Source organism: Petromyzon marinus, chromosome 27 (genome assembly GCF_048934315.1).
Source record: "Petromyzon marinus isolate PM22_M1 ecotype Great Lakes invasive population chromosome 27, UKy_Petmar_22M1.pri1.0, whole genome shotgun sequence".
NCBI lineage: Eukaryota > Metazoa > Chordata > Hyperoartia > Petromyzontiformes > Petromyzontidae > Petromyzon > Petromyzon marinus.
Window position 1 is genome coordinate 482,272 of NC_133693.1, and position 16,523 is coordinate 498,794.

General features: G+C 49.9%; 1 protein-coding gene across 3 annotated transcripts in view; it reads right to left on the reverse strand.

Moving 5' to 3' along the window:
• LOC116946687 (receptor-type tyrosine-protein phosphatase kappa-like) overlaps positions 1 to 16,523 on the reverse strand; it is a 181,240-nt gene that overhangs the window by 116,483 nt on the left and 48,234 nt on the right. For all 3 annotated transcript variants that reach the window (XM_032961896.2, XM_032961899.2, XM_032961900.2), the window contains exon 3: positions 1,120 to 1,469. In XM_032961896.2, coding sequence (XP_032817787.2) covers positions 1,120 to 1,469 — 350 coding nt within the window. The remainder of the gene's footprint in view (positions 1 to 1,119; positions 1,470 to 16,523) is intronic.

Here is a 16,523-nt window from a genome sequence, read left to right on the forward strand (position 1 = left end):
TTGAAAATTAATATACCGAACCATTTGCTTAATTAACTTCAAAAATTGTGCTGATGGAGGTGGCTTGAGACTCATAATGGAGACTCATAATGGCCATGTGAATGCGATGGGTCAGTAATCCAAACAAAATAGCTTCTCACGCATGATGAGTTAAAGGTCTCTACGGTTGTCATATCTCGGCAAAAATGGATCTGCTATAATCACCTTTCACTTAATTTGGCCCGACTCGGCTTGGAGTGCTGACATTCCTCAGTACGTATCGGATGAGTGGCGTGTGTGGTGAACCGCCCTCGCACAGCGCGACACTGTGAGGCATTGCGCGCAGGATACAAAATTCCCAGACACATCGTCACATCACTATCACCTGAGCGGCTCCTGCAAGGGGACATTGGCTTAATGTTGAGACACAGCTTCAGTCTTCCGTGACAGACTCGTGGTCTCAATTGAGCCTTCACTTCAGAAATCATCCATGTAATGTCACCTTAAACACGTAGGCTTTCGTGATCAACATTATCCGTAATGTTTGTTTTTTTGGGTTAGATCATGTCAATATAAACGTGCTGTTAACCCGCCACCACCCGACAGCCAATTAGAAAGGTTTGTCACGTAAACAAAACGTGGCAATTAGTTACTACTTTAGCACACCGGTGTGTTGGAGAGTAAACTCACGACATTTGGTAGCTTACAAGCAGCTCCTTCAGGCAATTTGCCAGAGTTGTGAAGAAGTCTTCCTGTTTTCGGTCTTAAAAAGTACCCTAAATTATTTAGATCCTGAAAGTACCCTACATTTTATCGTCATATAACACATCCGTAAAATTGTGTCAAACACGTAAAATTCTCCGTACCCATAAACTTTCCAGGTCCTTCTCAACTTTGTGTCCCGGACGGTCATCCCCAACTGCCCACCCCGACATGGTCCAGCCGATAACAGTAATCACAGATCACAGCAATCAGCGATCACAGCAATCACCTATCATACCGGCCTGTCAGCCGACCAACCGAGAGGGGCCACGTGAGCGCCTGCGTGACCTGGCACAAGCGCCGCAGTGCTGTTTCCGCAGCTTGGGGGGGGCGAGCGGTGGCGGCGGTCGCCGTATTGTTGTGGCGGCTTGGGCCTACCTGGTAGGTGTTTGGCCAGAAGACGCTGACGGCGAGTTCTGTGCGCACCCAGCGGTTGGCCGCCGCGGTGGCCCGGGCGGCACTCCACACGGGGTGGCCCAAGCCTTCATTGTTGACGCGCACGTACGCGCTCAGCTGGGGCGGCTCGCCTGGCTCACCGGCTGCTCCGTCCCCGTCGTCTTTACTCGATGACGGCGACGAAGCGGAGTCCCCACCTCTTCTGTCACCGCCGCCCATACGGAAGCTGAACGTGATGCAGTGCGTGTCGTTCTCCATGAGCGGCGGCAGTGCCAGGCGTGCACGGCTCCCGGGGGCGTGGCCGGACGAGTCGACGAGCATGAGGTATGAACCTGTGTGCACGGACGTACACACGCACGCACGCACAGAGATTCTTTAGTATAGACACACAGGCTGCTGGTGGGTCAAGTGCTGTTAGTGAGCATCTTCGAAGGTCGGCGTGGCGCATGAGAGTGGGTGGCTAGCACCACCATACTCACCCACCTCTTTCTCCCCAATGTTGATGTGTTCACACTGCTCCCCAAGTACCCAGACCAGAGTCAATCCAAGGAATGGGCCATGACCAGTTACGATATTCGCCACCGATGTTGGCCGTAAGCAGGCATCGAACCGGGGCCGCCAGGTTTGTACCGCAGTGCAAAAACCACGACACTACGGCTCTCCACCCAGACCCACACGCACTCCTCATGCACAGGACCGGACGCCACGTAGAGACGATGTCGGAAGGTCATGCATGGTACCAGCCGTATCAAAACCGGCTTTAAACGGCTCATAGTGTCAAATCCCTCGAGTCCCCTACCCAGTTGTGGGCTTTTGGCTCAAGTGGCCTCCATCCTGTCCGCTCTCGAGCTCTCTCCTTCTGCTTCCCCATTTCACCGCGTGCCCACCTCAAGCAGCATCGTCCGTTTCCTGCCTCCTGGCCCATTTCCCGTCTCTCGCTCTTCCAGAACGTCCTTCATTGAGCTCATGCCTCCAAGGATCTGTCCGATCCACATCTATTGCTTTTATCTTGAGATTGTTCTCATGAGACGATTTGACTTCTGCTAAATTAGTACGTGCAATGTTGCCGCCAGCAGAGCACACAGCAGGCTGGCACGCTCAGGGCGCGAGTTCACGATTGTGTCAGCCGCTCACGTGCTTTGCCACCATACGCTCTCTCGCTGAGCCCAGATCAAAGAGGTTTTTACCATTTAGGCTGTGATGGTCGCGAGCAGGAATCGAACCCAGGTCATCCCAGAAAAGGATGTTTAAGGCGGCTAAGGGTGCTACGCTGAGCCCCGTTGGGTTGAGCCCACCCGCTGGCTATGGGTGTTGGTCGAAGCTGCTCGGCCACGAATCTCACACCGGTTGACGGCACGGGATGGTCCCCCCTCCCCACAAGCCGGCACTCGCCGTACTGCGGCGACGCCGATCAGGGACGCTGAGCGGAGCAGGGCTAGAGGGAGCGGTGATAGCGCACGGAGAAGTCGTGATCTTACGTCGCGCTGCGAGGTCGCACGCTCGCACAAAATCTCAAGCGTGCGCTCTCAGGGACGGTGTGCCGGCAGTTCAATCGGCGAGAAATACTCGCATTAAGTGCTTATTTAACGCGGGCACGTAAATCTTTTTTTAACCGGTTATGCTGCAACTTTAATTTAGGTGCAATGATGTTTTAAATCCTGCGGGATTCACCTTCCAAATTTCCTCTGCAAATTAGTTATGCCACACAGTTCATTTTGTGGAAGGCTGAAAGGACAATGTTCATATTGCACCTAAATTACATCGCTGATCTCTTTTGTGAAAGTTTGCAGGAGAGGGAAGGCAGAACGTGGCGACCTCCACGAGCAGCACAGAGGTAGGCGGCATTTGACATAGCAACCGGAGACAACACCCGCCTCTCGCTACTACCAGGCCATTGCGCTTTACATTCCCCCCATCCATGCAGAGCTACTCGCATTGCGCCGCACCTAATTGTGCCACAGATGAGGCGGCGCTTCTCCGGCCGCGAGTGTGAATAACTTCGCAGTGTTTGATTTTGCAAGAGTGGGACGCATGACAAAAACTATAAAAGAAACCCCACGGTCTGACGTTTGGCATTACTTGGAACGGCCTTCTTAAACAAAATCAATTGTCATTTTCTTGTAAGCACCAGATTACGCCAGGTAAACCCATTAACTGGCTCTCGTGGTTGGGATTAACCGGTGTAAGTGTCCTGCGCAAAGAAGCCGGCTTGGACAGCAGTGGATTAAACGCCGAGCCGACAGAACCCGGCCGGCCGTCTGGCCAGCGGCAAGCCCCCCCCCCCCCCCCCCCGGCACGTGCCGTGCTCGGCACACTGTAATTAAAAACGGTAAATTACCAGCGCTAAGAACAGTGTCAAAATGGTACGACACTGCAATTACGCCACATTTCATATTCTCAGCGATGTCTGCTTTTGATAATAATTGTGCATTTCTAAATTGTGTTTGTTTAAAGCGCCCCTTGCTTAACGAAAACAGTAACTATTATGACCGCTAAAAATACATTTCATGGGTGTGTTTCATTCTCTTTCAGAGATTTACATTTCAGCACTGCTCTTCAATCGCACTTACTTTTCTTCTACTGCGATGAAAATGCCAGAAAGGGGCCCTTTATGTGCGAAATAAAAGCATTTTAAAAACAGTATGACAAGGCTCATCCAAGAGGTAATTACTCCAGCGTGTGTGCACTTGACAGATAGGAAGCGGTGCGTTTACCTCATGTGGTTAACAGGACACTCCATTCTCTACTCTCTCCAAAACCGCCACTTAATGTACGGTCTGGAGATGCGCTTTGTGATGGAAATAAATCTGGCTGTCTCCCCCGCATCAAAACCGAATCACTTCTCTCGATGAGCTCTTTGGTGGTTGCGCCGAGATTTATTGCACCGCAAGACGCGACGGCGTCCGCAGACCGTCCACCGCTCTCCAGCCATCGGTGCGGGCGCCGCGTGATGAGACCCCTGCTTCGGATTCGGGCTCGTGCCTAATTACGGACTAACGAGCTCTTAAGTGGCCGCATACATCATCGGCTTAGCGGGCGAGGCTGTCCGAGGAGAGGTTCACGCGGAATCTCGGCGCGACGCGAGGACCGCCCCAGCGTGGCCCTCCGACGGCGCGTCCCGGCGCGTTCGGTAAAACGAAAACCACGTCACGGCAGCAAAGCGTGGCGCTTCGTGGCACAAATCCCGGGAGCAGAGTGCGGGAGAGAGGAACGCGGTGGGGTGCGATGGGGCGCCATTGCGTTCTCTCCACAAACGATGCGTGCCCACATCGAGTTCGTCACCGCTTTAGCATGGACCTCCCTTAATGGTTTGCTACAATAAAACAAGACATTAATTTTATATACGACTAAACAAACAGCCGCTGCTTCAGCTAAAAACAATATGACTCGGGGCATTATAACAAGCCGAGGGCTTGTGTTTCGTGTCTTGCTTGGACGAAGTGAAACTCACGGTGTCGGCTGACGAGTCTCGCACAAGATAGCGTGCGGGGGGGGGGGGGCAATGAAAAGGTCACGCAATCCCTTTTAATAAACGTCTGCTTCATCACTTTAAATATTCTTACCGATGTGTAGCAATACATGGAATGACTTAAAGCTTTCGTGAGTGCATGAATTCATATTCTTTGGGTATAAAATGAACAAAAACTACGACGTTTCGATCACAACACAAACGATCGTCATCAGGAGGAAAGATGGGAGGGTGGAAGGGGGTGATGACGATCATCGCTTGTGTCGTGGTTTTTTTTTTACTAATTTGTACCTATTTACGTGACTTTACCGAAAGACCCAAAGAATATGTACGTGGAGATGTGTGTGCGCTGTGCCTCTAGAAGTTATTAGGACCAATGGCGTAGAATGATTGCCATGGGTCCTATAGAAATATTGCCCCGCAAGCCCCCATCCCATTTCCCCCCTCTTCATAGAGCGCTCCGGCGGCCTGTGGACCACAGTGCAGCTGCACCGCCTGTGCTCTCGATAGCCACGCCACTGCCCAGGAGCTGTTATTCTAAATAGGATCACGATGGCCATTGTTGCTCTCAGGCACAATGTACCACGCCAAATTAAGGAACAATGCTAAGACTGCGACCTCTTCACACCACAATGAGTCCTCATAAGCATTCTTATTTTCACGGGCAGGAAAAAAAAACGCTCCGTAAAAACCCTGACCTCCCGATCGCCCTGACCCACCGCAACCCTCGCCACAATCCACGGTGCGTTAGAGAAGCGCTTGTGGCCAATTCCCAGCAGGGAGGATGAGTGGGAGCGAGCGAGCGCGTGAGCGAGTGGGGAGGGCGGTGAGCGACAGAGCGGGCAGGCGAACGAACAAACGAACTGTGGGATCAACGGGGAGGGAGGGTGGTTTGGTGAGCGAGCGAGCGAGCAAGCAGGCGAGCAGGGCAGCAGGGGAGGAGCAGGGGAGCATGCTGGCTGGCTGGCGAGTGTCCCCTGAGAATTAATAACAAGTGGCTGATTATGACCGCGTGTCGGCTCTGGGTTTTTTCGTGCACGGTTTCCGTCACGCAGGAGTGAGCCGCGGTGCGAGCTGCCGCTCGGCTCCTAATGAGACGGCCGGCGGCCGCTCCGCACCACTGGGGGGGCCTCGCCGACATCCTCGGAAGCGCCGGACGCGCGAGCTCGGCAAGCGAGCGGCTGCCGATAAAAAATGTTTCATTTCATATTACCGATCAATCTATCTCGTGATGCGAATTATTAAACAGCCGATGACGACCTTCATAAGGAATGCATCAGATCGTCAGATCTGTAAGCTCGCCAGGGCTGAGCCTGCACCGTGCTTGGATGAGCAACCACGTACAATGGTGATTGTCACTTTCAATCTTGAAGTACCGCAGCCAATGAAACAATTTTACATTGTGGTCATCAGAGGGCGGTGTGGTAACATCGTGGTTGTACCGTATTTCTATGCTCTCTAACTTCACCAAACCATGGAGAGGCCCTCATTCAGCAGTAGATTGACAAAAATGGCTGAACATATGCAATGCATTTCACTAGGTGATAGCCAGTTGAATAGAATGTAACAGGGAGCCCTGGGAAGTAAAAAAAACTGCAATGCAACCAAAATTACTTAGCCAAGCTCATCCACACCCTGAGCCAGTGCTGTAAATTCCACATTGCTATGACAGGGTAGTAGCAGGGCACAGGACAGCCATCGTTGTGCAATGGTGCAGGACAAAAGCATTGAAAACCACGCGGCTGCATCATTATCTTCAAAAGCACCATCAGCCATGGTAAATCCACTGCTAGATGAAGGCCTGCTCGATCCTGCGTTGTAATCATTCACCTAGCACCTGTCCACTGCACAAGTATACATGAGATACAATGTAGTGTTGTATTGCCTCTATATTATGCGTAGTTATACACAGATGCGATATAACGTTGACTCCAGACAGCCTGTAGCCACATCTCAAGGTACTTGGAGCACAGGGGGTGGACGAGCTGCACGTCCAGGGCACACGGGAAGCAGGAGGGGGAGGGACTGTTGTCGAGAGAAGGCGAGAGTCCAACTTCAGCTCAGAACCTCGTTTAGACTGGAAACTTAATTTACATGAACTATAAAGACTTCAAGTTTAGCCAACTACAAAGACCTCATTAAATATTGATAAATGGCAAAGTCAATATGTAAGTATTTAAAATAATAAATCCGTAAACATGTAAAAATCTTTAAAAAATAAAATAAAAACCCAGCTGTGATTGAAATACTTAAATTTGAACGAAATTTGGACGAGACTGTGGTTCTGAGTCTCGGCTCCTAAGACAATTATGCCTCTGCCATTCATACTTAGCGTTGAGATTTGCAAACGAGAGGCACAGCTATTATTGTTTGGAATAATTTAACCGCAGGAGAGCTCGAGTACTTTAATTTGAAAAGTCTCCGTGGCATGAGTCTTGTTATCTCAATAGGTGCCCGCTTCGTCATGAATGAAGTAACACACACACACTTATAAACGTATAAACACAATACAAAGTTACACATAAACACACATACGTCCACCTATACACACGTACAAAACAAACATCCCACTGTAAAGCCTTGATCACACTGTTGAGGCAAGTGCTGTTGACGAGCGCCTATTAAGGGCGGCGCAGCTCGTGTTGCCGTGGCCAGCACCGGATCTGGCCGGCCGTCTTTGTTTCCGCAAAGCTAAAACAAACACGTGGTACTAGATAAGTATTCAAGGCTGAGTCCACCTGGAGGAGGCTCTGAACAGGTTCACGGACGAGAATTGAACTCAAGCAGTCGAGTTTGTAGCGCAGTGCGCAAACTCGACTGGCATCGCCCTCCCCCCATGCACAAATACGCACGCGAGCACGCTGAACACAATGTACTCATACGCTTGCAAGCGTGCATTGCCTGCGACTGCACACTGGAGGATGCACCCCAACCAACTGCATTTCTTGACGGCGGGGAGAGCGGGGTGATCGCCGAGGAGGGGGTTGCTCACTTCCGAGGATTTTGCATGGCGCCGCTAATAGGGCTTTACCGCCGGTTGCTCTGCGCGCAGCAGCACCTGCCGTTTTAACAGCGCCAGCTCACGACTGCACAACAAATGATACTGGCGTGAAGCCAAGGCGCCTCGCGAGCATCGAGAGTGAACCGACACCAGCCCGTGAGCGCACGCGTGTGTGTGTACACGCGTGTGCACGTGTGCACGTGTGTGCTCAACCACGTTATGTATGCCGATGATTTGGTAATAACTGCTCATTCAGAGGAGGAGTTGGAGACGCTGCTGCTGAGACTGGAGCGTGCTACTAAGAGATGGGGCCTTACCATCAGCCCCATCAAAACTAAGCACCTGCCTGGGTATTTTGTACCATCAGACACTCCACCCCCACAACTCCCAATCAGTGATGGGGCAGTTGTGGAGAGAGTGGAGAGTTTCCCATACCTGGGCAGTGTGCTTATGACCGGCTCCAGTTTAACAGCAGAGGTCTCACTCCGAATCAGTCGAACGGCAATATCTTTTCATCGGTTGCGTAACGCTGTGTGGAAGCTACCTGGTCTGTCGCTCCGCACTAAGCTTCAGGTCTTCTCCGCCACGGTCATTCCCTCCCTTCTCTAAGCTTGCGAAACGTGGATCCCCCTAATGGAACATCTTCGCCGGTTAGAAACATTTAGGCTGGCCTGCCTACGATACATCCTGGGTTTAACCAGGCTGGATTGTGTGAGGAGCTCACAAATCCTTGAAAGATCTGGGCACGGTCCCATCGGTGAGCTCCTCCGGCAGGCAAGGCTGCGTTGGCTGGGTCATGTAGCCCGCATGCCCAGCCACCGCATGCCGAAACAGCTTTTGTTCGGCCGGATCGAGGGGGCAAAATGGGCGCGGCACGGGCTAGAGAAGAGATGGAGTGATGTGGTACAGGAGGACGTGGAGCTGAGTGGACTTGCCGATGACTGGTACCAGCGGTGTCAAGATCGGCCTCTGTGGAGGAGGCTCGTGAAGGATGCTACTGGGCAGTTTGAGGCAGTCGCCCTCCAACAACAACGGAGGGCGGAGGAGCGACGCTCACAACAACGAGCGGAGCGCCAGGTGGCTAAAGCACAGCAGGTTGGCACAGTAGGGAGCACAGGTGGTGCATCAGCCAGTCATCTCAGTCAGTCGACCCGTGGCACCTGGGTCTGCCCCGTGACCTCCTGCCAGCGGGCGTTCGACACTTCACGTGACCTCAAGGTGCACATGGCCTGGCACAAGCGTCGTGGTGACGTCACCGCCACTTAGTGGCCAAGCGGGGGATCATAGTCGTTGCCGTCCGTCCTCTACACAGGTGTTACACCTCGCACGCGAGGCCTGTGGACAAGAATGTCTATGATGCAATTCGCCTTCTCTGCGGCCGTTCACCCGCCGACTACACCAGCCCCCCACCCCTGCCCACTCGGCTGAAGGTCACGGTCGCGAGCGGCATCTGTGGAAACTGCAGCACGGGGGCACGGGGGCATGCGGCCGGGGCTCGGCAGCGCGGCCCGCAGGAGCCGTCGCGGCAGCGCGGAGCGCGACGGCACGGGCCGCCCTCGCCCGGTGGCGCTGGCTGCCATTCTCGAGGTTCTTGATGTGGAAGAAAATAAATGGATTTGGCGCCTTAATATAAATATGTCAATAGCCAAAGCCGTTGATGCCGCCGCGTTCACCCCTCTGCCCGATCCCCCAGCTGCCGCAGTCGACACGCAGAGAACTCCAAGAAGTGTCCTAACAAGGTCCCACTATCGGGTCTCAGGTCTTCCCCTTGTCACCGGACTCGTGGACACGACTCGAATGTCTGTCCCCAAACATTCTAACGTTAACATTTTCTCACTGTGCAATGAGGTTAGGATAACTCCCCTCGAGGATGTGTTTTTGTTATGATTTGTCCAAAACGGTTGAACCAAACCTGTTTATTTTCTTCATGGAAAAAGAGACGGATTGCTGATGCCGAATTCAGGCACTGCTGGCGGTTCTGGGACACCCCACACGTGAGTCCACTTGGGCTAACACTCGCGGAAAATCTCTCGGCGGAAGGCAGATCAGGAGGGGACATTTAAAATCACATTTTATATGGCCAGCAGAATTTAGGGAAACATCGGATCAGGATTACGTCCATGAGAATCCCACCATTCATCTGCCATTTAATAACTCGGAAAACCCACTGCATATTGGTTGCTTGCTAACTTCTCACGCCAACAGCCTCGCGCCAAAACCGCATTCCTCTCCTTGCAGAGCAATGTGTGCACGCCTTACATCCTGACTCTCAAGCCATCGGCCACGCTGTCGCGAGGCAACGGGGCCCTTGCCCGTGTAGGCCTCCGAGCGACTCGGCTGTTGCTTGGCGCAGTCCCTCGGTGGCCAAGGAGACTGTGAGCGGCCCCAGCGGCAGTCTCCACAAGCGACGGCACCTTCAAAAACCATGAGGCTAATCTAGATTTGAAGTTTTCGTGACTGCAGGGATCCATACTCTTTGGTTATTTTGGTAAAGTCACGTAGGTATAAAAATAAAAAAGATGAAAGAAATCACGACGTTTCGATCAGAACACAAGCAATCATCATCAGGTGGAAAAACCACGGTAAGATTTTTTTGCTGAAGTGGGAGAGAGATACCGTGGTAAGAGGTTATAGAGGTAAGAGGTTATATCGGTAAGAGGTTATAGTGGTAAGAGGTTATAGAAGTAACAGGTTATAGAGGTAAGAGGTTATAGAGGTAAGAGGTTATAGTGGTAAGAGGTTATAGAGGTAAGAGGTTATAGAGGTAAGAGGTTATAGAGGTAAGAGGTTATAGTGGTAAGAGGTTGTAGTGGTAAGAGGTTATAGAGGTAAGAGGTTATAGAAGTAAGAGGTTATAGTGGTAAGAGGTTATAGAGGTAAGAGGTTATAGTGGTAAGAGGTTATAGAGGTAAGAGGTTATAGTGGTAAGAGGTTATAGAGGTAAGAGGTTATAGAGGTAAGAGGTTATAGAGGCAAGAGGTCATAGAGGTAAGAGGTTATAGAGGTAAGAGGTTATAGAGGTAAGAGAGGGGAAAGGAGCAAGGGAGGGGGGATGCTCATTAGCACTTATAAGGCACCGTTCCAAGTAACGTCTCAAGGCGCCATGCATGCAAAGAAGACAGATTATCAGAATAACAAAAATAACCAAGTGGAATATTAAGAGCCATAGAGGGACAAAACGAATTATGGAAAACTTTTTTTTTAAAGATCAGTTTTTGGACAGGGTTTAAATAAGTCAACACTGCCTGTGAGCTTGATCTCCACATCTAGAGAGCTCTACAACTGGGGGTCATCAGTTAGGAGCTAATATAAGGAAACGAGAACGTGAGAGGAGATGCTCTCACTGCTGTTGGGTGCGAGTCAGCGTCCTGGCTGTCGCAATCTGCAGCAGTCTGCCAACAAGGCACTTCCATAGTCAACAAGGCACTGCCATAGTCAACAAGGCACTGCCATAGTCAACAAGGCATTGCGATAGTCAACAAGGCACTGCCATAGTCAACAAGGTATTGCGATAGTCAACAAGGCACTTCCATAGTCAACAAGGCACTGTCATAGTCAACAAGGCATTGCGATAGTCAACAAGGCACTTCCATAGTCAACAAGGCACTTCCATAATCAACAAGGCACTTCCATAGTCAACAAGGCACTTCCATAGTCAACAAGGAATTGCGATAGTCAACAAGGCATTGCGATAGTCAACAAGGCACTTCCATAGTCAACGAGGAATTGCGATAGTCAACAAGGCATTACCATAGTCAACAAGGCACTTCCATAGTCAACAAGGCATTGCCATAGTCAACAAGGCACTGCCATAGTCAACAAGGCATTGCAATAATCAACAAGGCACTTCCATAGTCTACAAGGCACTGCCATAGTCAACAAGGCACTTCCATAGTCAACAAGGCATTGCAATAGTCGACAAGGCACTTCCATAGTCAACAAGGCACTGCCATAGTCAACAAGGCACTTCCATAGTCAACAAGGCATTGCCAAAGTCAACAAGGCATTGCGATAGTCAACAAGGCATTGGGATAGTCAACAAGGCACTGCCATAGTCAACAAGGCACGTCCATAGTCAAGAAGGCATTGCAATAGTCAACAAGGCACTGCCATAGTCAACAAGGCACTGCCATAATCAACAAGGCATTGCGATAGTCAACAAGGCACTGCGATAGTCAACAAGGCACTGCCATAGTCAACAAGGCACTGCCATAGTCAACAAGGCACTGCCATAGTCAACAAGGCATTGCGATAGTCAACAAGGCACTTCCATAGTCAACAAGGCACTGCCATAGTCAACAAGACATTGCAATAGTCAACAAGGCATTGCGATAGTCAACAAGGCACTGCGATAGTCAACAAGGCACTGCCATAGTCAACAAGGCACTGCCATAGTCAACAAGGCACTGCCATAGTCAACAAGGCACTGCCATAGTCAACAAGGCATTGCGATAGTCAACAAGGCACTGCCATAGTCAACAAGGCATTGCGATAGTCAACAAGGCACTTCCATAGTCAACAAGGCATTGCGATAGTCAACAAGGCACTGCCATAGTCAACAAGGCATTGCGATAGTCAACAAGGCATTGCCATAGTCAGCAAGGCACTGCCATAGTCAACAAGACATTGCGATAGTCAACAAGGCATTGCGATAGTCAACAAGGCACTGCCATAGTCAACAAGGCATTGCGATAGTCAACAAGGCACTTCCATAGTCAACAAGGCACTGCCATAGTCAACAAGACATTGCAATAGTCAACAAGGCATTGCAATAGTCAACAAGGCACTGCGATAGTCAACAAGGCACTGCCATAGTCAACAAGGCACTGCCATAGTCAACAAGGCATTGTGATAGTCAACAAGGCACTGCCATAGTCAATAAAGCACTGCCATAGTCAACAAAGCACTGCGATAGTCAACAAGGCACTACCATAGTCAACAAGGCACTTCCATAGTCAACAAGGCACTGCCATAGTCAACAAGGCATTGCGATAGTCAACAAGGCACTTCCATAGTCAACAAGGCACTGCCATAGTCAACAAAGCACTGCGATAGTCAACAAGGCACTACCATAGTCAACAAGGCATTTCCATAGTCAACAAGGCATTGCGATAGTCAACAAGGCACTTCCATAGTCAACAAGGCACTGCCATAGTCAACAAGGCACTGCCAAAGTCAACAAGGCACTGCCATAGTTAACAAGGCACTGCCATAGTCAACAAGGCACTTCCATAGTCAACAAGGCACTGCCATAGTCAACAAGGCACTGCCAAAGTCAACAAGGCACTGCCATAGTTAACAAGGCACTGCCATAGTCAACAAGGCACTGCCATAGTCAACAAGCTACTGCCATAGTCAACAAGGCATTGCGATAGTCAACAAGGCACTGCCATAGTCAACAAGCTACTGCCATAGTCAACAAGGCATTGAGATAGTCAACAAGGCACTGCCATAGTCAATCCGCGAGGATACAAATGTGTGGACCAGCCCTCTCTGTGCCAGAAGATGGAAGAATATGATCAAGGAGTTTACCGGATGACTGAAGTCGCCACTGCTGAGCTCCTGCATTCGAATTGTGAGTTTCAGGCACTCGTGATGAAGCTGGGATCTCATGCGAAGGGAGTTCATGGTCTGGGCATGGTCACCGACGACTGCATACAAATGCATTATACAATCATAGCTTTTTGCTTAATTCAGGTAATTTCTGCTTTGAGGATTAAACGGTTTAGTTTGATTGACATGTGAAGAGCCCCCGAGCATGGATACAAAGGCCTCAGTAAGTGTCCGTGTGGGTTGTCGCAGTTGTGCTGTACAGCCGTATGATGTGCCGTCTTCAGCTTGTACCGCCTGTTGTTTGCACGATGTCCAACGTTTTTCTCTACATACTGGATGCTTCTTCAGGGACTTAATATATTCAGTTCTCAAAGACTACATACAGTCAGAGAATACCAAAAGTGGTTCTGTGATATCGCACTTTAAGGAACAATTCTCGAACAAATAGTGGCACAGGAACTCACTAGATCTCACTGCAAGAGTTTGAAATTGGAAATGTACCCCATGTCATGACGCAGAGAGTACAAGCAGTGCATAATAATTGTGAATGAGTGACAAATCGTAACCTCCTCAGCAACAGTCTCACTTTGGTTTCAGGTGTGCCTCGTACTGCTTTAGCTGGGGGCATTTAGTGAATGTCCACACTGTAGTCGAGTGACATTGGAAAAAAAAATCCATATCTCTTCCCCTAACCGTCATCCCGACTATGTTATCGGCAACACGTCACGAGCGGAAGGACCCAACCAGAACTCTCGCAGAGCAGCGCAACCTCTCATATTTGGAGAACGGTCCAGTGGAAGTGGATACCATGGAGCTATCACACAAATCCCCGCAAGCAACCTTGTTCCGTACATCAGAAGGCAAGGGAAACATTTGGCAGATTCACAAATGACCCCGCAATTGCTTCCAGCTTTCTTGTCTCAAAAATCCGATGGAGGGGCCATGGTTAATCCCCGGTTCAGGCCACGAGGCTTCAGCGTCTTAGAGGAGATGTTGATGGAGGAGAAGTTTTGAGGCAGCGTCATTAGCGAACAATGAATGCACACGCACGGAAAGGGATAATTAGTCAGCCTGCCCTAAATTGGCTTGCTACCGTTATAAATGTCCTTGGCCTTCCGTGGTTACACTGTGTTGATCATCTGATGAGAGTCTGTAATGTAGTGCATAATAGGCAATTAACCTCCCCGCCTTCGCAGGATAACCCTGGTGGCAAATGTAAGCAAGCCCAGGTTCAAAGGAGGCCAGTTTATCCCTTACCCAAGTACTAAATATTCACCTTGTCCAAATGAGCACATGTATTAACGTGCAGCACTTTAACATTTTAATGTTAGCAGTCTTGGCATTCACATTTCGTGTGAGTGTGGAGTTACGCTCGGGTTAAAAAGGGAGAGCATTTGGCTTAATTCGCAATGAGAGCCCTGGGCATTTTCCTGAAGGTGTTTGGTACAATGAGCGAGAGAGCAGTTCCTCCAAATTTACCGTGCGCTCTAAAAGCTGATCGACGGCCGCATGACAATGCCACCACAGCCGAGACAAACACATCGCACCCCTTCACACAACAGATGCGTACACCACGAGTGTCTCGCACACACACGCAAGCGCACTTGTGCATTGCGCGAGACGCTTAGAAATATTTAGCGTTGAACTTTTGAGAGCTTCCCACTCAATTCGGGTTACCTCGGAGCAGCGGTCGAGCCACTACACTGCCATTGCTTTGTACATTATCGTCAGTCACATCAGAGAACAACGTGGGGCATCACAACAACGCTGCGCATGAACTTGATTGATTAGGCGCTTTCGTGACTGCAGGAATTACTCTTTGGTTTTTTCGGTAAAGTCACGTAGAAATGATAAAAAATACAATTATATAATAGCATACGACGTTTCGATCGCAACACAAGCAATCATCATCAGGTAGAGGAAACATAACGGCAGATATATATACAGACCTTAAGTAGGGGGAATTAACACAGATATACCAGGGGATACAGAGAGACGGGATATCACACAAATTCAAACAATTATTTTATTATTTTATTCTCATTCTACGTGACTTTACCGAAAGAACCAAAGAAGATGAATCCTTGCAGTCACGAAAGCTTTAAATCGAAAAATTCCCCCTACTTAAGGTCTGTATATATATCTGCGGTTATGTGTTTCCTCTACCTGATGATGATTGCTTGTGTTGCGATCGAAACGTCGTATGCTATTATATAATTTTATTATTTATTATTTCTACGTGACTTTACCGAAAAAAATAAAGAGTAACGCTGCGCATCACAATGCCGCTACACGGAGCGTCACGATTCACCACCTCGAGCGTCAATTAAATACCCGCTCTGGAGACGCCGGAGCCACGGCCTGGCAGATGGCACGGGGGAGCCAAGGGCCGCACCGTCAGAGCCATCCTGCGCTGCTCCTCCTGGCTGCCCACCCTCCCCGGTGCACGGATTAAAAATCGGCGTTGGCCACTAAAGAGCGATACAATGTGGGGGCCCGCGGGGGGCTCAGTGGGGGGCGTTGTTGCACACGTGTGGGTGCAATGGCGGAGCCAGGATTTTCAGGTAGGGGGAGCAACCCTTCAGCAATTAAATATGATAGAAGTTGTTAGTAAGTAAGGACTTGTCCCTTGATTTTTATTCGACGCGTGTGTGATCGTCGTCGATCGTCGTCGATCGAGGGTCGAATTCGAACCGCGTTGTGTGATCGGCATCGCGCTCGCTGAAGGTGAATGCCTTCAGGGAAGTCGTGTACTGTATACGCAACTGCGCACAATTCTGTGAGTCACTTATAACCGCTTTGCCGTTACTTATTGCCAATTATAGACTCAGATATTGTCCTATCATCTCATAGAGTCCCTGGCACGTAATAATATGCTACATAGTGGCAGTGGGGGTCGCAAAATGCCGATTTATTACTAATAAACCCCAATGATCCGATCGAAATGTGGGATTGCGATCGGATCATTGAGGGGGCACGTGCCACCCCCCACTGGCTCCGCCAGTGCGTGGGTGAGATTGAGGTAGAAACTTCTCGCTCGGCCTTTGAGACTCTTTCAAGAGAACTGTTCTATGCTGCCGCGTGTGGTAATGAAGAGGAAATAAAAGGAAATCGTTTGCAGTTTTTGTTCAACGAACTCTGGCTTCCAGAAACAACAGCCATCACCCCGTCCGCGTTCACAGTTTCGCCGCACTGTGTACGCACGAGTTGCACGTTTCCTGTGATTTTATATTATTTAAACTTTAGTTTTGTTTTCCCTTCTCCAATTACTGATCTCGCTCTGTTACAAGCTTATCGGTCAATGCAGCCTTCTTCTAAAATCAAAGTGAAAACACAAATGATCCCACTGAGAGACGACAAAGG